This window comes from Fundulus heteroclitus, chromosome 11 (genome assembly GCF_011125445.2).
Source record: "Fundulus heteroclitus isolate FHET01 chromosome 11, MU-UCD_Fhet_4.1, whole genome shotgun sequence".
In the NCBI taxonomy this organism is placed as follows: domain Eukaryota; kingdom Metazoa; phylum Chordata; class Actinopteri; order Cyprinodontiformes; family Fundulidae; genus Fundulus; species Fundulus heteroclitus.
This window is the reverse complement of record NC_046371.1, coordinates 28,003,617-28,026,573: the sequence shown is the minus strand read 5'-3', so window position 1 is coordinate 28,026,573 and position 22,957 is coordinate 28,003,617. Positions and strand designations below refer to the sequence as shown.

The 22,957-nt window shown below is 42.3% G+C and overlaps 1 protein-coding gene across 2 annotated transcripts; it reads left to right on the top strand.

Moving 5' to 3' along the window:
- The first annotated feature begins 4,132 nt into the window (after positions 1–4,132).
- LOC105927802 (vascular endothelial zinc finger 1) lies at positions 4,133–21,833 on the top strand. Of its 2 annotated transcripts, XM_021317584.2 has the most exons (6): positions 4,133–4,283; positions 13,006–13,775; positions 17,683–17,752; positions 17,843–18,005; positions 20,626–20,679; positions 21,427–21,833. In XM_021317584.2, exons 1-6 carry the CDS (start codon positions 4,251–4,253, stop codon positions 21,792–21,794), a joined length of 1,458 nt encoding a protein of 485 aa, XP_021173259.2. In that variant the 5' UTR covers positions 4,133–4,250; the 3' UTR covers positions 21,795–21,833. The 2 variants fall into 2 exon arrangements, with proteins under 2 accessions (XP_021173259.2, XP_012720203.2); XM_012864749.3 differs by lacking the exon at positions 20,626–20,679 and having other exon boundaries at positions 4,135–4,283.
- Positions 21,834–22,957: the final 1,124 nt, after the last annotated feature.

Below are 22,957 nucleotides of genomic sequence, written 5' to 3'. Positions count from 1 at the left end.
TGGTCTTATCAAAGGCATCTTTTTAGTAAAATGTTAATAATAACCATAGCACACTTATTATTCTAATAGCATAATTTTATTTTATTTTATAATTATTGAAATGCAGTCCTGCTAAGCTCCTTTTTTTCCTGCCATGAAGAGAAACAGCAAATATTTGTAAGAAGGTGCTTCGGTCAGATGACAGGAAACAGGACACTTTTTGACCCGTGCTATGTATGGAGGAAAACAAAAACTCTAACTGGGAAAGCTCTTCTTCAGCAGAAACAGGAAAGCTAAAACAGGGCAATTGTGAGAAACAAAAAAAAAAATAAAAAGATTCAAATTCCAGCAGGGCCACCATAAACATAAGCCCACAGTACAAAGGTTTGGATCAGAGTAAGGAGGTTCTACAAAATACTGACCTAAAACACTCAACACTAATGCATGCGTCCTTTTTGTCACACTTTAAAGTTTGGCAGCATGTTGTGTTGGTTTATCACATAAAATCTTCCAAAATACAGTAAAGGTTGTATATTAAATAAATGTTTGCACATTATTGAATACAATTAAGATTTCAGCCTGACATTTTCTTTTAAAACCTGCTACATTATGAATGTATGTGTATATATATATTGGGCACAGACCAATCTGTTTGGTGCGCACATTTTTCCAAACTAATAGTGTTGTTTTATACCTGAACAAATGCTAATGTGCAAAGGTAAGTTTGCAATGCAACTCTCCATAGAGCAAATTTAACAAGGGTGTAATGCTTGTTTACACTGGAAACCCCAAATTCAAACCCCACACAGAGCTTGTGCTTTTCTTTTAAAAGATTTATTGAAAAGGATGTCGATGGTAATGGCAGGAGACGATTGAGGCAGGCTGACCAGGTGATGTAGGCAGGAACAGGCAGCTGACCAGATAATGTTGACACAGGCAGACAGATGACCAGGTGATGAGCCGATGAGAGCGCACACAAGCACTGGGACATGGAACCAGTGAGGGCAAGATGAGCGCAGGAATAGGTCGGTAGCACACAAACACTGGCTATGTGTACACGCACAAAGTTCCACGATCAGATTGAAATGTATTCGGATTAGAAACCAAAAAAACATCAGATTGTACTGTTTATATAGGAGCATACTCAATTCATCCGATCATAACGCATGTTTATATGCACCTGGTTTTGTTCAGAATACAACTCTGACATGTGCAGTTACAAAATCCCCCCCCCCCAAAAAAAAAAAAAAAAACACAGAAGAACTTCTGTCTTTGCTGAACGACAAAAAAATAATAAACAAAGCAGTATTGTACGAATTAGTCTTCCGAACGCCCAGGCTGTACATGCAGGTTCTAATTGCAGCTGAGTCGTTACTGGATAAATTATTTTGAGCTGTTTTAATGTTTCTAATAGAAAGGTTGTAACTGATTGAGCTTAACCGGATCACAATATTCCAATTGCCGCGTTTACGCGGCGCACTTTTATTCCGAGCAGCCCTTTATTGGGATTAGCTTTGTCCACGTAAACGTAGCTACTGAGGAGTGGTGGCTGAGATGGGCATGGAACATGAAAGGATCAATCTGTCCAAAAACACAAACAAAACCCCAAATCGTGACAAAAAAAGACTCCGAGACATATCAGAGGACTCTCAGGTATCACTAAACTGCTATTGGGGAACGTTAAGGGTTCTAAGGCAGCTACAGTGGAAAAGGAAATGCGGGATAACCAAAACTTTGTCAGCATACACATTTTTCCAACAGCAACAAGGTATGTAGCTCACTTTGCACCTAACAGAATTACTTGCTGGAAGCGTCAAACTGAGTGTAAACAACCTTGGTACTGAAAAAAAAATCAGCTAAAGCCCAAATCCAGCCTCTTGCAGCATTCGACCAGCTCAAAACGCTGTACTGCACATGAGATGCCACTAGTACCGTCTGCCAGGCCGCCTGACCGCCTGACCAGAGACATACACCCACAAATGAATCTATGTGAGAACAGAATAAAATGGACAATTTATCTTCCCAATCTTTTCTTGGTAAATACATGACACCAGCCATTTAGATTGCCTTAAACAAATATATTTAAAACGAAAAGACAAAATCTCTTGCGCAGCTGTTTGTATACAGACCGCACAACAAGGGGATAACTATACATGATGTAAAGCACTTTGAACCGCATCGCTGCTCTCATATCTGCTATACAAATAAACTTGACTTGACTTGACTTAACTGTCGGTCAAAGAAAGTGTCCTCTTTCACTTTGCTGAACTTTCAAAGCTTGTTGTGCAACCGGAGGATCAGGCCTGCACTGATTGCAAATTCTGCCCGGCCGTCAAGTCGGGCTGACAAAATGCTGATGAAGAATAAAATTCTGGCATGAGCTTTAAGCACTGGGGTATTCCAAAGGTCCTCATTATGACAAGGGAGGGACTGCCACGCCTATTCAGAATTTACTTTACATTTGCAAATATTCTTATCTCTTTACCCGTTTTTTTTTAACTTCTCTTTGCATTTCTCACATCGTGAGCGTCACATCAGAGGCACGAGTTCCTATTCAGGTAGAGAAGGCAATGCAGAGACCACAACGTCAATAAAAAAGGAGGTAAGAAGTTTATTACCCATAATGTATACAAAAATAAGTCTTGAAACGAAAAGTCCTTTAAAAAACCTTGGAAGTCCAAGCTGAATGTCCAGTACAGGCAGCAAGCAATAAGAAAAAAAACTCCAGGTCTCTTGATCACCTCCTCTCAGACTTTATAACAGGTGTCTCCTGAAAAGAAGAGGAGAGCCCAGCACTTGTGGATTGGGAACAAAAACAAAGCGTAAAACGCCATAAAATAATAACTAATACGCCAGTGGGATGTGATAATCTTTCATAAAAAACTTGTATGCATCCAGAGTGAGTTACCGACGTATATATTTAAAAAAACAGCAATAATAAGTAGTAATATCATCTTTATTGTCATTGAAACATACATTACAACGAAATTTACTCTCTGCTTTTAACCCATCACCCATCTTGCTCAGGGACCCAGAGTGCAGGCGCTGGGGATCGAACTGGATACTTGCATCCTTCTCTGAGTGAAAGCGCACTGCTCTAACCACTAGGCCAACACTCCCCATACACAGAGACGCAGCTTGCAGCTTCAATTTGGGGTGAAGTGCCTTGCCCGGGGGCACATCGACATGTGGCAAGGGGAAGCTGGAATCGAACCCACAACCTTCTGGTTGTCAAATAATGTGACTGTGCACCTTTAATATTTAATGGCTTTAATGATTTTATGCTTTAATAATTTGAATTTAGAAAGTAAATCAAACCTAATTTAGATCTAGGTTCGTTTGCTTTTGAAGAAAAAAAAAACGAGGGGAAAAAAACATAAAAAAAAGTGTAATTTCACACTTTAGATTTTAACACAGAATTCTGAAGAGAAGTTTATTGCATTATTTTTCCATTATTGCTGTGGATGAGAATACCAATTTGGTAAAACAGACATAGACCCTCAATCCTAAACTTTAAATCTGTAATAATACGCGTTTTGTTTTTTTAAGAACTTGGGTTTAGTGCTTTAAAAGGGGTTTCTTTCTGAAAACGCGATCAATGTGTGCATTTAGAACATTGAAGGTGATTTATTTTATGGCAGTTCAAACTATCCGCACAGTTTATGAAGATTTCTTTTTATTCTTATTTTGTCATAATGGAGGCACTTCTACAGTGCATGCCCTCTCGTTTTCATTCAGCCATATCCCTTAAAATATCAAACTGCTACACGCATAAAAGTTTCTCTGTTTAAACTAAAACGTGGAAGAAAAAAAAGTCGGATCAAAGAAATATGTTTTTTTTTTAAGGATTTTTTCCCCCCTAATTCAAAAGAGTGAAACGTTAGACACCCAGCCATTCCCGAACCACATGCGACAATCTAATATAACGAATGCTCCTCAAAGCATGAGCGAAAAACCATCCGGAGGGGTGTTCCGAATCCACCTCTACAAGATTACTCCCGAAAAAAGGAGCCCGGGATTCGGGGGATTTATTGGAGACGTTTTCTTAAGCTGCATTTTCTCACGTTGTTATTTCTTTACACGCCTATAAAGTCTCGCTCGCGCGCACAATAACAGGGAGCGCGTTCGAGACAGCAGATTTCCCACTCCCCGCCAAATGCTCCGAAAAGTGGTTCAGTCCTGGAGGTTAGCGGAAGTTGTTTCAGCTGCCATGTTTGGTTGCTTTGTTGTAGGCTTCCACTAGCTTTCCTACACAATATCTAAGTGTGGAAATGGAGACGAGCTGGAGTACGTTTCTCTTCCAAGTAAGTTGGCTCCTCTTTGGGAGGGAAACCGGGAGAGTTGGCGAAAGCGGCGCAGAGCATTTGACGCAGCCTGCTAGCTTAGCAGCGGGTCCGCTGGACGTATTTCAACGAGTAGCACGAAGAGCAAGTAAACGAAGCAAAACAATGGTTTATGAATCCAGGCTTCCAGCTGTGAAGCTTGGGAATGACGCTAGAACAAAAAAAAAAGAGAAAAAGAAGCAAACACCTCCAGTCCCGGCGTGTAAAAATCGGCCTTTTTAGCTCGCGGATGCGGAATACTTGGAGAGGGGAAAAGTGATTTTTTTTTTAGTAAGTTTGTTTGGCCGGTCGAAGCCAGCGTTGCATGCGGTGCCACTTGAAGTGAAGCTGGGGACGCCAGTGCACCGTTACAATCGAGACAGACCTGTTTTTTTTCTCTCTCCCTCTCTATTTCCCCCCCCTCCTCTTTGAAGCCTTGGATCGGACGCCGTAGGATAACGAGATAAAGCGTCGGCGAACACATTTAATTCACCATGCGCAGCGAGCCGAATATATTTTGCACGTTTTTTTTTCTCTCTCTCGCGGGCGCCTGGTGTTAGCAGAGCGCGAGGCTAGCCGCTGCTGAGATTTACTGACGGCGATTCCCCAGAAGTCCGCGGTCAACTTTCCGCTTGCTTTAGCCGGGTCGCTGCAACTAGCCGGAGAGGCTAACGACGTTTCGGGCTGCCTTCGCCACACTCGCAGGCTAATTTAGCCAAATCTGGGCGAGGCTGCAGTAATGAGGTTTAGGGAGAGAGAGGGAGAAAAAAAACAAAAAACCGGACGGGACACGATTCGGTAACCCGCGCTGGCGACTTTTTTTTTTTTTTGCCCATTAATTAGCTATTTATTCTGATGAGCTTTGTGGAAAGGAATTCAAACTATGCACACGAAGCTAGCTCGCAGCGGTGACCAAGAAGCAGCGTTGAAATTAGCAAGAATCGTCGCTTTTTAATTTGTTGCACATCTCGATCTACCCCAGAAAGTTGAGTGAAATTCGCAGATTGAATGATGTCTTAGTTCACTCTTTCTGAAAACAGAATGGGTTGACTAGAATAAAGTTATATATATTTTTTTAAAAAAACGGTACGACTTGGAGTTAGATAATTGTTTAAGATTAAAAGGGATTGGGAATTGTCAGAGATGGTGGGTTTGATATTTATCATTGTGCTGCTCTTTATTGTATATTTATCCAAAGCTAATTTTCTTTGTACCAAATCTGATGACTTTTTTTTAGCTTATTAAGAATTCCCTAAACTGCTTTTGAATGAGTAATTAATGCTCCAGTTTTTGACTCGGAGGACATAACTGTTGCTTTATAAGTAAATTCAGTTATTTTATCCCTGCGTTTTTGCCATCATTATTGCTAGATATTTCCGGCTGAAAATATTGAATTAAAAATAACAATTGGAAATGGGGTTTTGCTGTTTTATCTTTGCTACTTAAATTTATCTTTCCCTTTTTGTCTTTTTCTTTTTACTCAGAGCCTTGCAACAAAATTTCATGCGACTGCAGATGAATGACAAAGTCTATCTTTTGTAAAGCCCAAAATATAAATAAATATTGATAATCTTTTCTCAATAGTGAAGCTGTTTTTAATATAGGCTCATTAGCCAAATTGTTTTTTTTTTCTTCTTCTAAACAAATAATTCAATCTGAAACATCGTACGCTGGACTTTTAAATGATTTCATGTGTCTGTTTAAAATGGAGTTCCTGCAATTTGAAATCACAAACCACCTTTTGTGGTATCTGAAAAACAAAGGGCTCCCGTGCATGAAATCAGTTTATTTTTGCGATTTATACAGGGCTCTGGGTTCTTAAAGACTTGAATTTGAACATCTCGATTTAAAGCACTAGACACACATTTTCCATATGAGGTTTTAATTGCACTTTGTGGCACTTTCAGTTTTCTCTTCCATGAAATTTTTTTTTTCATCTTAAAAATGTTATTGTTGCGATATCCACCACTAACTGTGTTACTTGCTTCCTAACAAACTCTACCACTTACTACCTCTTAAACACTAATTCTGAAAGTGTAACTCATCCCGCTGGAAAAGCATAACCATGGCCCCAGACAAAATTATAAGGGGGGAGCCACCAAAGTGGGCGGGGCTAAGTGTGGGGAAACTGGAACATTCAAAGCAATAACAAGCGCTAAACACTACCGATCAATGCTCCCGATACTAGCTACTGGGCCGTCACTGAGATGCTTTTCTACTCGAACGCGGCGATATGATGACAGAAGCATAAACTGTTTGAACCAATAGGAAAATTCAATGCCATCAGCCTCCGTTCGACCCCAAGGGGGCAGCACTATGACGGCTTTTGGACAAATAATGCAAACTAAACACGTTCACACAAAAAACAAAACAAAAACCGTGATAACATTAAACTGACACGCTTTGGCCCGGTTTTATTATTCTGCAAGAAAAGTAGATTTTTGGGTGAGTTTGGGTTGAAGACAAGGATTTCATTATCAACCCTAACCCTAAAGGCGCATAACTCAAAGGCCAGAGTTAAAAAATATATACTTTAGTGAGCAGTTAAATTTTATTACTTAAATTAAGTGAGCTATAAATAACATGTCCAGCCATAAGTTATTGTTTTCAATTCATTTAGGCCTGTGTCTTAAATCTTAGTTATAACGGTCTTAAAAAGTCTGAAATTCACAGAAACCCTATTTATACTTACTGGAAAACAATATCTTACGGACTAATATGTTGTCAAAAACAATCCTTAACAAGTTAAGTTTTTCCCTAAGTGGTTGTTTGGCCTTGGTTTTGGTTTATTCTACCCTCTACAAACAGCAAGTTAACTTTGCACTCGTTTGGCAGTGGAACGTTCTTGCACTTGTTCATACTGCATATTTTATCGGGTCTATGTAAGCTACGTATCCGTCATTTAGCCTGCTACATTTTGTGTGTCAATCCCAAAAGCTTTAATGATTATAAAACTGTAGACAAATGAAGCTAATGACAGCATTTGCTATATATTTCTGAGACCGCTTTAATGACTTACTTGTTTGGAAAAAAACACATGTTGCTCAGTGTTTTGTTTTTTTTTCCTACAAAAACCAGGGTTCCTGCGGATCCTTAAAAAGTCTTAAAAGGCATTGAATTCTGTAATAGAAAACTAAGGCCTTAATTGGCATTAAAATGTCTTAAATCAGTCTTTCTTAGGTCTTAAAATTGTTACCAGGTCATAAATAGGATTTTATTTTTGTAATCCTTACCAAACAGTCAAATAATTGATACAATTACATATTTTTTAAATTTACCAAACGGCTCAATGTAACCATTATTGGTTCCGTCCCGATAGCGGAACCAATAAAAACTGTTGCGGCTGGACCATAGCTGTGAAAAAGAGTTGGCACTGATTTATAGTTTATTTTAGTAGGGAACAAAACAAAGTTTGTGAATTCAGTTCAGTAGTTGTTAAAAATATATCTGTAATTTGTGTGTTTTTTAGCTTTCTTCCTATATGGAATGTTTTTCAAAATCTTTAACATGTCTACTGAGCCAGAAAGTAATGGTTTATGTTAAAATAAACATTTGGGTAAAGTTGTCGCATCCAGGTTTATCTTGTTTATCGTGAAGTTGGTCTTAACTTTTTATTTAAAGTGGCATTAAAAAGTCTTAAAAAGTCTTGAATTTAACTTGCCTTGTGCTGTAGGAACCCTGAAAACTATTCCAATAAGTAAAGAACTGAAAGTTGCTCCTGTCAATATTATTTTATTGTATTTTTTTAACATAAATGCCATAATGTCACACACCTTTTGAGTATTGAAGATTTACCATATCCAGCTGAAACAAAAGTCCATTTGCTTGCTGCTGTTGTTTTGGTCTGTTCTAATTTTATTGGCTGCACCTCAAAAAATATCAGTGTTTGCAGCAACATATCGGATTGTTGCCTGATGAGATGAAATGTGGTTTCGTGTTCCTTTAAATCTGGGGTTTCTGGGCTCTATATAGTAAAAATAACGTTGTTTTTGTTTCCCTAAATGTGTTAATACGCTCAACTTTAGTTGTACTTCGTTTGTTTTTGCGTTTTTGCGAGCGGTTCCACTATATTTGAGTGAAATGAAACCGTGAGGTAGCAAAGAGTGACTCGAATCACCCTGTCATATGATGCAGAGCAAACCCTGACCGAACGTATCAAGTGGGCCCCTAAAAATACCGCCTCGCTTATAGCACACGCAGCAAGTTACATCATCAGCAGACGGGGGGGGCCGCCAGCGCCGCCAACTGCTGTTTAGGCCTAAATGTTAGGAGGGGGTCATCAACATAAAAAAAACAAAAAAAAAACAGCTCTTATTCTCCAAAGAAATGTGTGAAATCTACTAAATAATAACCCCAGTGAGATCCAAGAGGGCAGCACAGTAACGTTAACGGCACTGTGAAGATAAAACGTTTTTACTTTTAACTCGGTGGACAATTTTTAAAGATGCTCACTGTCCCTCCCCCCCAAAACAAAAAAACTTTAAAGGACTGTCGCGCAACGTCACTTTTTTACCTCCATAACTCGGCGCCGGTGTTTGTTTTACTCCCAACAGTCGGCCAAGCAGCTGTAGAGTGTGGCACAAAAGATGGAGGAAAAAGCGCTGCATAATCAGGACCGTGAGCTCAATTCAAGTCTACAGTGGCCCAACGGAGCCATCGGGACACTCCCCTCCATTTTGATGTTATTTATGAGGGAGCAGCCCCAGTTGTCAGAGCGCATTTGTGTCAAAATGGTCAGAGCTGCATGAAGGCACAGCAGCTTACAGGCCTCTGCACCTCTGCGTACAGGCCGGGCCGTTTGCAGCGGCCGCGTCTGCTGTGCGCCAGCTTCACAAAGAGCCCCCCCCCCCCCCCCACCACCACCACCATATACACATAGCCCACCCCACCCCCGGTGTGCCAGCCGACAGGGCTGCGTTGGCACCGTGATGATGATGATGATGATGATGATGATGATGACTAATCCTGGAAGGTGGCAAGTGTAAAGCAGGTGCTCAGACAAATGGGTGGTGGCATGCTCTGCGAGTTCCCAGGTCCCGGTGCGCATGAGGGAACGGCGGCTAGTTGAGCCGAGCGGTGTGTGGATAAACAATGTCTCTGTCTCATGAATAGATGAGCCAAATCAATGAAGATGAGCATACAAAGATCCCCCGCTGAGGCCGAGTGCATCGCTGCTCAGATTTGTGTCTATCACAATGGGCTGGATGACATAAGGAGGACATTGTGTGGTTCATTTTTCTTTTTCTCTGTCCCGTCTCTTTTTTTTTTTTTTTTTTTGCTACTCCTGTCTTGGCTGGCCTTCTTGGATGGATGATTGAACCTCAAAGAGAAAGGTCAAGTATTTTAACTTGCCATCTCTTGCTAGTGGCCGACAAGGTTGACTTTCTGCTTGATGCAGTGCATCTGAGTTTACCTTTTTATAAGTATTTTTGTTGCGCTATAAATAATGTTCTCTTTGGCAGAGAGAGGGCATTTCCACCCAAAGGGTGGTCTGGGTGAACAAACAAATGTTGGTGTTTTGGAAGGGATATTTTTTTTTTTTTTAACTCTTAACTTCTAATCTGAGTTTGAGCAACACCCAGGCGAGATTCGCCGTTTTGAATCCGAAATGGGTCACCTCCGTAAAATCGCGTAGAGCCGATGAAAAAGCAAAAGGTGGGATATCCAACAAACAGTTTCATTACGACTACGTGAGAGCAACAATAGACACGACTCTGATAGTGAGCGGCGTGCGCGCGCACTAAGGGAGCCCTGATTTTAATAAGACATTATCCTACTGGAGCTACGGTGTTGAACCATTAGCGCGAACGCGGCCACCTGATTGGACGTTGCTGATCAGAGCGGGAGTTGCGAGCTGACCCAGAGTAGACGACGGTTAAAACTGAGCGATTTGTTTGCCTGGACTACGGCAGATGTTGAAGGGACCGGTTTGAGAGGCTTTTAGGTAACGTTGACTGACTCAAGCTAACATTAGCTTTAAGTGACTACACTGGTTAGCTTCATTATCTCATCAAATGAACGTTAGCAATTTTATTTATTTATTTATTTTAGTTTTCCCTGTCGTCTCACGGGGCGTGCTGCTTAAAGCAAAGCAGTAATGTTAGTTTGTGGAAGGTATGAATGCTGGGCATTCACATATGGTCCTTCTCTTTGTTAGCCTACTTATAAACCCACTATTTTTGTAACAAAACATATTTGCGTTTCAACTTTGAAATCTGACTACGTACAGTCGCCCTTAAATTTATTCTTCCATTCACTCAAATAGCTAAAAGCTGAAAAAAGAAGATATAGTGAGAATCATAATTGAAGAAAATGGTCTAAATTAAAACATGGTGAATTAAAACATGGTGAAACAAGACATTGGTTTTTAGCTGTGGTTGAAAAGAGTAATGAAGAAAATAACGCAAACTGTCCCAAACGATTGACCGCACTTTGCTAGTGAGCAGTGGACCAAAACAGCTGACAGCAGACGCAGAGTCTGACTGAGAGTTAGAGCAAAGAGGAGAGCCGCTCTGTTACCTCACTGCGAATGTATCCCACCCTGGTTTACAAAGCTGAATAAAATATATTTTGAAATAGTTTTTTTCCTCCTTTGTCTCTGAAAAAGTTGCACTAAAACAATTCCCTGAATTTTCCTCACACACAGCGCCAAAACCTACGTGTACGTCGTTCGCTCTGTGCCTCAGATAACTGTCCTTTTATGTGCTGTGGATTCAGGTAGTTAATTAAAACTCATAAATGATCTAATAAGGTTCATTTTTAGATCCAAAGAAGTTTAGATATTAAACAAATGTATTTATTTTTGTTGAGATTTTATTAATAAACTAACATTAAACACAAAGTACAGAAAATGGGTACCGTTATCGTTTCCTAGGTAACAGTACTGTATCGGTTTAAATGTAAAAGGTACCCATCCCTGCTGTACTGTAACTTTGCTTGATTATTCTATCAAAGTGCTGTAGATTGGTGCTTTTAAATTAAATGATACAAAATTTTCTTCCGAGGGAGCTGCCCCCCCCCCCCCCCCCCCCCCCCCCCGGACTCCCCTTGATGGGTTTAATCCTTTTTGACCCCTGACCTGTTTTCATGCCTGTATATTTATCTTCCTTTAACTTTCTCTCAGGACTGTGTCGTAGGCATCCTTGTGTGTGGCTCGGTCCAATCTGTAATTATTAAAAAAAAAACGGCTCCAAAATTCTTGTCCTTCATGTCCTGGGTTATTTAAATTGTTCTTGTTGTCTCGGTTGATGTACGTGTTTTCATTCAACAAGGCTTTGGCCAGTGTGGGATTTCCACAGTCTGGTAACCTTCATACTGAAGCATGTTAGGGCTGGGCGATATGGGCCAAAAATAACACCTCGGTATTTTAATCTGATATTTATCTCGATATGTTTTTCTTTTCATAAAGTAATTATAAAAAGGCATCACTGAAACAAAGCTTTATCCAAAACGGCTGAAAAATAACCTAGTGAAATGCATACAAGTATACCTTTTTATACCGCATCATAGACCATCTCGATATAAACAATATAGTCTGTTTTTTTTTTGGTTTTTTTTACTTTCAGTTTGGTAAAAAAAAAAAAGCGTTGAGTTTGAATTCAGTATTTGTGTGTTCTGTATCTAGAAGTAGGTCATTAAGCAGCAGCCTAAAATGGCTGGGGCTGCACTTAAAATAGGTTCCAATTTTTATTTTTTTTTTATAAACTGGGGCTATATAGTGGTGTCCTGCCACATCTCATCTTTAACACACGGTATTAGGCGGTGCAGCTTAGTTTATAAACAGGATTGCCCAACCGCCGACAGCCATTGCCGATCTGCCTTCAGTTTCCAACAAGCCCAAACAAAATGCATCCGTTCCCTTTCCGTCAGAGGAGTTCGCCTTGCATAATGCTAATATTTTTAGTCTCCGCTTTGGCAAGCTCCCCAAATTCTTCTGTCACCGAGTCAGGAATCGTTATTAGGCGATCGAGTCGCAGGCCCCACAACATGTTGTTAGCCGCTGCTAATTGTTCCCGGCTAGTTTGTCTCCATTTAGGCGGCGGCGGTCCTCCATACTGCCGTGCACCTGCAGAACCTCAGAGTATGGTGCACTGGGCCACAGACGGAGCAAGCAAATGTGTTGCCATCTATTTTATCATTCTTTTACGTTTGTGTGTGTTTGGATGTATTTTTTTTTATTTATTTTTTTGCCACCTCTTTTCCTCTTTTTCTTTGGGCTCTGCGGCGGAGCTAACGTCCTGCTCCTCATGAGCCTTCCTGGCAGTTAAGCCGGACTCCGCAATGCCTCTAATTTGGTACGCTTGCTTTGCAGTCACATGATGAATCGGCGCCCGTGGTGATGGGATCATTTTTCATCCAGTATATTTGGCTTGTTGTGTTTTTTTTTTTTTTTTTTTTGCCTCGCGCCGTGTCGGCCTCGTTAACGACGGGCCCGGTCCCCGCGTCGTATCCCGTTAAATCTCTCTAATGTTTTCTCGTGGCGTTGTAAAAAGTTGATTGATTGGTTCTTCGGCGACAGCTTCCAGTGGGGAAACAGCTGTCAGTAACAACCCCCCCCCTCACACATACTGTGAGGGGTGCTAGATGTTCTGAAATTGCTGTTCACCCTGCCGCTTGTGTGTGCCAAACCACACAAGACACCTCTGTTTATGTCTGAGATTTCACCAATATATATATATATATATATATGTGTGTGTTTCTTCAGCAGGCCAATGAAGCCCTCCACCACCACCACCAGCACCAGGTGGCCCAGAATAGCCTGCTGCCACTTCTTAACGCCGGAGCGGAGCAAGTGGACCAGAAGCCTGTCCTGCCCATCCAAATAGACCAGAAGCCCCCCGTCAGCGCTGCTGAGCTCCTGAAAGACAATGTGGCGAGCGGAGGAGGCCAGCGGCCGCTGGTGCCCGTGATCAAGAAGGAGCACAAAGTCAAGACGCCTTTCATCTGCGGCTACTGCAACAAGGCCTTCCGAGACAGCTACCACCTGAGGCGCCACGAGTCCAGCCACACCGGCATCAAGATGGAGCCGCGTCCGCGGAAGACGGCCCAGACGGCGCCCACCATGGTGCCCATGATCGCCTCCATGTCCCGCGAGAACAACGGCAACTCCTCCTACATCTCCACGGTGGCGGGCATCCTCTCCACGGCGACCACCTCGGTCTCGGGGGGCCAGAGCATCATGACGTCGTCGGCGATGGGCAACGTGCAGCAGCAGCAGCAGCAGCAGAACGTCCCCAAGAAGCCGCCCAAGCCCGTGAAGAAGAACCACGGCTGCGAGATGTGCGGCAAGGCCTTCCGCGACGTCTACCACCTGAACCGCCACAAGCTGTCCCACTCGGACGAGAAGCCGTTCGAGTGTCCCATCTGCCACCAGCGCTTTAAGCGGAAGGATCGGATGACCTACCACGTCCGCGCTCACGACGGCGGCGTCCACAAGCCCTACGTGTGCTCCGTGTGCGGGAAAGGCTTCTCCAGGTGAGAACCACTCGTCTTTTTAGCCGTTTCTCTTGGACAGGACCGGCCCAGTGTTCGAATCAGAGGAACCTCAGGTTGGTTCTGTTCAAGCTTGCTGTGTGGAGTAGATTTAAATTATTCTTTAGAAAAATATCAGAGATTCACCAGTCTTTCATTTTGTAAAGTTCTGACCTGCTGACTAAACCGCTCTGTTTCTAACATAAGGCCAAAATTAACTTCACTTTTATATTGAATTAACTTGGTTTATTGTTACTAGCTCGTACTCTGGGCGCAGGTTGCCTTATATTAAAGCACTTCTAGTTTCGACATTGCAGTAAGGCTGGGCGATAATCCAATAACAATGTATATGTATAGACGTATATTGATAATAGGAAAAAAACGTAGAAATTATTGATAATAGAAAAAAAAAGAGTACATAAAAAGTTCAGTGGAATAATCCTTTTGCATTCTAGGCATTTAGGTTAATATCAGTCATTACATCCTCCCAACCAATCACAAAAGCAGACCCAGGAATGCTCCGCTGCAAGCTCCGCCCCCTTCAAAGAGCACATGTTCTTTTTTTTTCTTTTTAAAAAAACTTGCAGCTTTGGTCAAAATGAGTTTTTTTTTTTTTTTTTTTTTTTTTTTAATAATGGATTAAGTTTGAATTCAGTGTTTGTGCGTGCTTTATCTAAAAAATAGGTCACTAAGCAACAGCATAAAGTGGGCAGGGCTGCAATATATGTTTTGAATTCACTGATAGTTATCGATCAGTACGATATTGATTTTATTGATATGCTTGTTTATTCTATATCGCCCAGGCCAACATTACAGTCAGGCAGTCTTGTAGACAGCTCAGATCAGTAAACTGATCAGGTAGTGAGACAGTGTACTGTAATTCTCCAAATGCCTATTGAGTGGAGCCTCTTCATTGCTAACTAAAAGTCATACTTGCACATTTTAACAGATTTCTGAGCGCGTTGTACCACATGAAATCAATCAGTAAGCACAGCTCTTCTTCTTCTGGCACATCAAGACGTGTAACTCTTCTCACTCAGCTGCGTGCAGTTAAATCATATTTTTCCATGTATTAGTATTTGCCGACGCATTAGGTGAACGTTGCACGAGGAGAACGACGTCAGGAATGTGGGTTCATTAAATAAGATGGCAGCAATTCAAGAATAGTTCATTCTGCAGACGGCTTTAGTGACTTAGATGTTAGACAGTCGCTAAATATTGACCGTATTTGACTTCTGCTCATTGCGATTACCTCAATTAGCTTGGTAAAGCCATGTGCATGCCACATGTGCAGAGAAGGCCGCTTCACAGGAGATCCTGTGCTTGTTGCCTGTAGAGGCCGGCAGACACCCTGCCCATGTTTCAGCATCATTTATAGTCTTGAGGCTTCATACTACGTCACATTTATTAGTTACTGATGTGCAGCACTAATTAAAATATCCACGTGTGTCTTATTTATTTCATTTTAGATTATTCCAACTCTGGTATCTTAGACGGCTTTTGATTCTACGTTTAAGCGTGCCAGTCTGGATCAGACACCAACACTGATTCCCTTTTAGTCTGACGACTCTTCCCTCCCACTTCTTCTTCTCTGCTAATCCACTCTGGCCGAGAGAAGAAAACGAAAAGAAAAAAAATGGTTAAAAGTTGTCTGAATTTAAGGTGGTTGCACGGGAGACAATTTGTTGCCAAACTGGAAGGGAAATTAGCTTAGTGAGGGGAAAAAAACAGTTTTATAACTTTGTTTGCTCATGTTTTTAATCAGCAGCAAATAACAGGGCTAATGAAAAAAGGAAGTTTGAAATTGAATTTCTTGTTATGGGAGGGCAGACTGAAGTAATCTCTCCCTCTGGTGGCTGCATTCCTGGTTCTCGGAGGGGGGGGGGGCTCAGCCTGTCTGGATGTATTTAATAAAGGGAACGTTACTCCAAACTATTTTTATTTTTTTTAAAAAGCATCCCTTATGGGTCACATGTTGATCCCCCACCGTAGCTTTGGCTTTATGCTACGTGCAAAACCGGACGTTACAGACCGAAGTGAAACCCGTCGTCATCTCTTTGCTTCTGATTTTTGGGTGCAAGGTTTATAGCCGCTAACTCAGAAATGTTAATGCTATAGGAGATTTATTTTAAACTGTTCTGACTTTATAGCCAGTAGCAACGGCTTAATCCACTTTTAAGCCCAAGAAGGAACTCGCCGCCGTGCGGTTCCCACTATTTTGTCGGTTATTCGGGTTTTCTTTCTGCTTACTGCAATAAGCGGAGCAGCTGAGCACCCGCGACGTCTGCCGCGCTGCTTCAGCCGCGCTGCTTCAGCCGCATGTTCAGGCAGACTCACTCGGGAGAGCGCCGGTGGAGTAGAAGGAGATGGGGAGGCGTCACTTGTCACTTCGCGGTTCCCGCCAGCTTGTCACGGACTCTTTCCCCTGGGAAGTCGCTGAACCGTGCGTAACGCTAAGGTCAACACATTGAATGCGGAGCAGATAAACCTAGGGCTTGGTACGACGTCAGATATGTGGTACCGGTTCATAATTCGGTATTGACCTGAACGGGGGGGGGGGCATCGGTAAAGCTCCAGGCGTGCCTCCAAGTCGGTGACGTGGGCCTCGGGACTCATCAGCATACTGGAAGGCAAGAAAGGAGACTAAATAGCAGGCCACTGAGTCACTGCCGCTCAGCCTGTAATGTAGGCTTGCAGTGTCTGGAGTCGGCTCTCCCTGTCAATGGGGGGGGGGGGGGGGGGGGGGGGGGGGGTTCTGGCACCATGGAGAAGTTTCTACTTGACTCTTAATTTGTATTAAGAGACATTCCAGCAGCGTGAAGCTTTCCGGTTTGGCAGCGGCTGGCAAAGCAGCAGCAGCAGTCCGTACTTGCTCCATAATGGTTCTGCTAAACATGATTCAGCTCACAGCTTCACTGGAGCTAAACATCATCAAGGCCGCCAAGAATTAGGGACCGCTGCAGCCGCACCATAAAGGTCAGCAGCCACATCAGCAGATAAACACGCTGTGCATGATGGCTTTCTTATTACTCTGTATTTGTTTCATAAAAATACAAATTTAGTTGTAAAAAAACAAAATAATTTTAACCATTTAATTGGTATGTTTGGGAAATAAATTCCCACATTTAATTTTTGTTTACAAGCGGGGCGATCAAACGTGCCGACGAACCGAACTCCCGGCGGAAATAAGAACTAACGAGTTTGCGGCAAACTAACGTCGTCGCTTTTTTTTTTTTTTTTTTTTTTTTTTTTTCGCACATGTGCCACCTCTCAGGGGAAATAAATGGCAGCATTAACCAAGTTTGGGCTTTAATTAAAGCGTCGAGCGGAGGTCCAGGGAGGAGAAGGCCGCGGCGCCGCGTGTTCAGAAGTAGGTCAAACTGATTCACGCACCGTTGATCGGGGAGAATTAACCGCCATTGACGGAAATTTTGGGGGATTTCTGTGGCCATCTCCTCATTATCGGAGCAAACAGAGCACATCCGTCCGCTTCTGCTCGTATCAGGGTGCCGACCCCAGGCTTTTATTTTTACGCTCCTGCTTATCTGAAGTCGTCATCCCCGTCTGAAACGTGGGCACCATTCAGACGAACATCAGCCGTTTCCGCGTTCCTGGTCCATATATTGATGGCTTTAACTCAATAAAGTCGATAGCACAACTTGGGCACGTCGCTTTTGAATTTGAGGAAAGCGTTTTTTATGAGACCCGTCTGCCCCGCTGGCGATGATTTCACGACCAGTTATGTTCTAAACACGTCAGATCCTCTTTTCCTTTGACGGTTTGGGGTAGAAAACACACTCTGAGCTAAAGCCGACCGCTGGGAGTGACTCATCGAAACCACACGACGCTGCCTGCATCACCGTTCGCTAATTAAATGTTTATTTATCTTTATTGTTGTCTGGTTCTTCAGGCCCGACCACTTGAGCTGCCACGTGAAGCATGTGCACTCCACAGAAAGGCCGTTCAAATGTCAAGTAACGGTAAGAGCCCTCGCCATGCGTTTTGCAGGTTGTTCGTTTTCCTCCTTGCATGCGTCTCACGCCGCTCCTCTGACTGCTGTGCATCTGCAGGCCTGCACCTCTGCTTTCGCCACCAAAGACAGACTCCGCTCCCACATGATCCGGCATGAAGGCAAGGTCACCTGCAGCATCTGCGGGAAGATGCTCAGCGCCGCCTACATCACCAGTCATCTGAAGACTCACAGCCAGACCAACTTCAACGCCTGTAAAAAAGGTAACTTTTGCAAGTTTGGCAGGCCTGCACATATTGCCGTTTCCTATATCTGTTATTCTAAATTAGCTTGTTCACCGCGTATTACTGTAGTCGCCTGTACTGACTCATCTGAACTGTCCCAGGAAGGTTTATTTCTTTGGATGAAGTGTTCTTGTTTAAAAAAAACAAAAAAAAAAATGTTTTTTTAAATATCTAGGTAATTGACAATAGTCCCGGCTAGTGTTGCCCAGAACAAAAAGGCTCTATTGTTGTTAAATATGAAGTCCCTTTTCACTTAAGAACACTTTAACCTTAAGTGCTCTATAAATAAAGTTGACATTGACATATAGCCACCCACAAATGTATTTTATTGAGGTGTTTTTGTGATACACGAACACAAACTACAGCATAGCTGTGCAGTGGAAGGAAAATTATGCATGGTTTCTTATTTGTGTTTATTTTTTATTTATTTTATTTACTGATATTCTGCCACTCTAAGTCAGTACCTTGAACAAACCGCTTTTTGGTGCAATTACAGCTGAGAGTCTCTAGGGGGCGTCTCTACCTTTTAATGTCTAGGAACTGAAAGTTTAGCCACCGTATCTTTCAGAATATAAGTTGTATCAGTCAAAAAAATGCATCATAAAGAGGGGGGAAAAACATGTATACGTCGCACCATACTATATGCATTTATTTAGACATTTATTTCAAACAATCCAAGACTAGAAACTGGCATTTAATCTGGTAAACTAACTTATTAAATCACCCAGCTGCATCCACAACCGGCTGAATAATATAGAGCATACCTGGGAAGATGAATGGGGTAAATTAGCAACTCCAACCAGCAAGCTTTTATTTGGCACGTGTCAGCGTAACAGCCCGTTAGGCTGAAAGTTGTCAAAGTTACACCTAAATTAGAGCATGAGCATAACGGTGCTACAACACGTATGTTTCAGAGCAACATAAAGTGCATCAGCAAAGCTGTAATCCGCCCAGACAACAGACCTTTAAGCTAGCGCTAGCTGATATTAGCTTCACAGACTAGAGATCGACTTATACAGGTTTAAGGCCGATACCGATTATTTTGACATTAGGCAAACCGACGCCCGATACGTGGGGTGCTTTTATTTAATTTTTTTTATTTTATTATGTATTTTTGGACATATTCTTGAAGCCGATATGGCTTTTTCTTCTATTTACATGAGAGAAATGACACAATAGCAATTGTAACACAAGTGTCTATTTAAACAAAAACAGAAACATAAATTAAAAGGAGCATAGCTCCAGAGTTTTTGCAGACGTTTCCCGCCTCTGGCCAGATGTTGAAATCACAGCAGTGTTGTGCATGGGAGAAGAGGGAAAGCATCTGCTGCGGCCACTCTTTTTAGAGGTGTCATGTCTTCTTAAATAAAACGGCTCTAAATATTGAAGTTAGCCTGTGTTCTCTCGCTAATGCATCAATGGCGACTGAGACTCAATAAAGTCACCGGGTGAGCGAGAGCGCAGCGTGTCACAGAGAACACGACCCTGATCACTCTCTCATGAACTGACTAATGAAGCCTGTAGAGCAGTTGTGTCCAAAGTGCGACCCGGGGACCATTTGTGGCCCCGGTACTGCTTTCGGGTGGCCCCCCCAACTGCGTCTCAAAAAAGATTTGGACCACCAGCACAGATGGCTGATGCAGGTGGAAGATTTTAGTTTTTAATTGAGGCAAAATTATTACAGAAAAGTTCAAATCCTACAAGTGAAATGTTAAGTACAACAGAAGGTATTCATCTTTTTAACAAACGTGCTTTTGACATTCTCTTTAATTTCACAGTAAGTAAAGATATTTAATTACTCAAATGCAGACTTTGGTGCATTAAAATCTGCTATCCATTCAATTATTAAAATTGGCCAATTACAGCAAGTGTTTTCAAAGAGCTGAACCAAAAACTGTTCTTCTATTGCTAGACTAAAAAGAGTAAAGTTTATTATTAGTCAAATGAAGTTATTAAAAGTAATTTGTAAACTGGATGAATACGACAAATGAGCAAAACCCTTTTTTAAATTTTGGATCTACAATAATTTATACATTCATTTCCTACAAAAAAAACTTATTTATATAAAATGATCAGATTTTGTAGAGCAGGCAAAAAGTTAACTTTTTAGTTTTTTTGGTTTTGACAAAATTGTTTGTTTTTTGGCCCTCAAGTTCCTTTGACTTGACAATTTTGGATAGCAGGTGGCCAGCTGGAAATCATACATGGGTTTTTAGACGGTTAAAAATACAATAAAGGTAGAAAACTCTTGTTGTTGGCAGTCAGTCTTACATTACCAGCCTCTCTGCCAGGGAGGCGGCGGCAACGTACGCGCGTCACGAGACGTTAAAGCATGGCGGCCGAATGCGTTAATGTGATCGGCCAACTCGTGCAAATATCGGCCGACACCGATGCGACACAAAAACGATAACATCGGTCGACCTCTTCTTCGAACTGCACCATGTGTTCATGTGTTCGGTCTTTGTTGTCTATAAGTTAATGTTTCAGTTAATTTTTAGGTTAAGGTGAGCCGATTTTACTCTGATGAAAATAGCGGGGACGTCTCTGATTTTTTTGTTGTTGAGCATCTCTGTTTTGTTTTGTATGATCTGCAACGTAGACGGGGCGGGGAAGGCGCGTTCGACTCAGCTCTCCTACTATATTGGGACACCGGGTAAATACCTCTCATTGCGCTGAACTGTTTTACTCCATCATGATGCACTGAAATTGGGGACATTTCCGGGGACAGGTCATCAAAGGCGGGGACGACTGATCGCCCTGTTTTAAGTGGTACAGGGGCAGGATAGTCTTCAAAAGTCTAGCAGGCCCTCTTGTGGTTATAGACGGTAATGTTTACGTCTTGATTCATGCTGGTCAAGATGAATTACTAGGTTGCACCTGAATATAATTATTATTTGCCGAATAGCTCCCGCTCAGTCAACTGGATTGGCTCTGGACTTTGACTAGGCCGTTCTAACTCATGAAGATGCTTTGTTCCTAATCCATTTCATTGTGGCTCTGCTTGTACCAGGCCACCACCAGGTTTTACCTCGATCAAAAACCCCTCTGTTGATCTGATCAAAGCAGAGCATCTTTTCCTAATTAGCCGTTTCCTGCATGATCTCTAGCGTTTTAACTTGAGCTTCTTCTGGCAGTCTAAACCCTGCGTCCGTTCTTCCTCGTTAAGGCTGGATTTGTGGCGATTTGATGGTTAGAAACCATGCGTCATTTTCCTTCCACGTCACAATTATGCACCATTTCTTTTGTTGGGCTATCGCATGTAATCCCAATAAAACAACCTTATAATTCATGGCTCTGGGGGGGGGGAGGTTGGAGTCACAGCTGTATAAATGCATTTAAGACACTGCTGTTGTTTTTTTTTTTTTTGTTGAATACAAACTAAACGAGTTTCTTTTTCCAGAATGTAACGAAGTCTGCATCTCTGCCTCAGCTACACCCGTGAGCGTGTCGGCCCCCATCACCTCGGCCATGAACCGGGGCAACAACAACAACAACAACCCCGTCACCATAGCGGCACAAATGAACCTCGGCACCAACACGGTCAACATCACGTCTCCGGTCAGCCTCCAGCACCCGGTCACCCTCACCGCGCCCGTCAGCATCGCCTCCGTCAACATCCCCGCCTCGGCGCCGATGAATATCGCCCACCCGGTCGCAATAACCACCCCCATGCCCATGAATATAGCCGGCCCGCTAAACATCGCCATGAGGCCGGTCGATAGCATGCCTTTTCTGTCCCAAGTCTTGCCTTCTTCTCCACCTTGGTAAAAGCGAATAATTAAAAAAAAAAAAAGATACGAGGGAAAATAAAGATAAGTCAACATCTAACTGACCAGAAAGAAAGGGAAAATGAAGTGAAAAGAGACTCCTGTCCTCACCTAGCAGCTCCTCCAACCCCCCCCCCGAACCCCCACCCCCCCCCCAGTGTCTGCTTCATGGAGCTTTGAAGTGAAACAGTTCCTTGAGCTGTGAGGCCAGTAGGAGCTAACCCCAAGTCCTAACTGTGTCCCGACTAATGTTTAGAGGCCGGCTCGTGACGCAGACCAGTTGAGTAGAGTTCGAGTAGGATTTACCTTGGAAGTCAAGACAGCCGTAAAGACTTAGCGTAGGCAGTTAGCGTGATGAAACTGTGACTTCTATCATGAGAAACGAGAGGACGAAAATGCATACGTGCTTTTTCTAAGGGAGAGGTGAAATGGACTGAGGCAATAACTACAAATTGCTGTTTCTGATGTTTTACAAGCTCTCTCCCGAAGCCGCTGGGCGTTACTTTGTATGTAGTTTTGTTTTTGTTTTTTGTTGTTTTTTTTTTTTTTACTATAGCCTGCTAATCACTATTTAATGTTATAGGAAATGAGTCTAGTAAAAGGGACAGCTGCTTCCACTCGCATGGAAGACTATTTTTTCACAATATTATAGCGTTTCTTTCTCTTCTCAGATAGTAGGTATGCTCTTGAGGTACAGTGACTAACTTGTACAGTTGACATAGTAATGTATTTTTCACGTTGGCATTTTCGATTTTGTTGCTTTTGTCATTCAGGTGGACATCTGGACACTGTTCACTTGACTATGAAATCTCTTTACTTTGTTTTTCTATTTATATGGAAACAAAGGAATTTTGTTTTTACTTTATTTTTAATTTTTTTTTGTGTTAAGTTTTTATTTTTCATGAAGTCAGAATGAAATGAGTCTTGCACTGAAGGCATATCCTACATGCAGGTGAACAGCAGTATTATCAAAGATCAGTCTTGAGTGTTTTGGCCAGCCAGCCTGCACTTGAGAGCCCTCTAGTGGCCGAGTGTGGAAACCCCGGACTCGTAGTGAAGCTTTTCAAGTTGCTGTTGCCATCGTTGAGGCGGCTGGCGTTGTTTTAGCGGACTCTTTGTTACACTGTTTTATTTATCATTGCTCTGTTACATCCCCACGGTTAA

Excerpts from the sequence above, each read along its gene's own strand:
- LOC105927802 (XM_021317584.2), top strand. The coding sequence starts at position 4,251 with ATGGAGACGAGCTGGAGTACGTTTCTCTTCCAA. Across the intron at positions 18,006-20,625 it reads CTTCAACGCCTGTAAAAAAG|ACGGGGCGGGGAAGGCGCGT; the intron begins GTAACTTTTGCA and ends TCTGCAACGTAG. Across the intron at positions 20,680-21,426 it reads CTACTATATTGGGACACCGG|AATGTAACGAAGTCTGCATC; the intron begins GTAAATACCTCT and ends TTCTTTTTCCAG.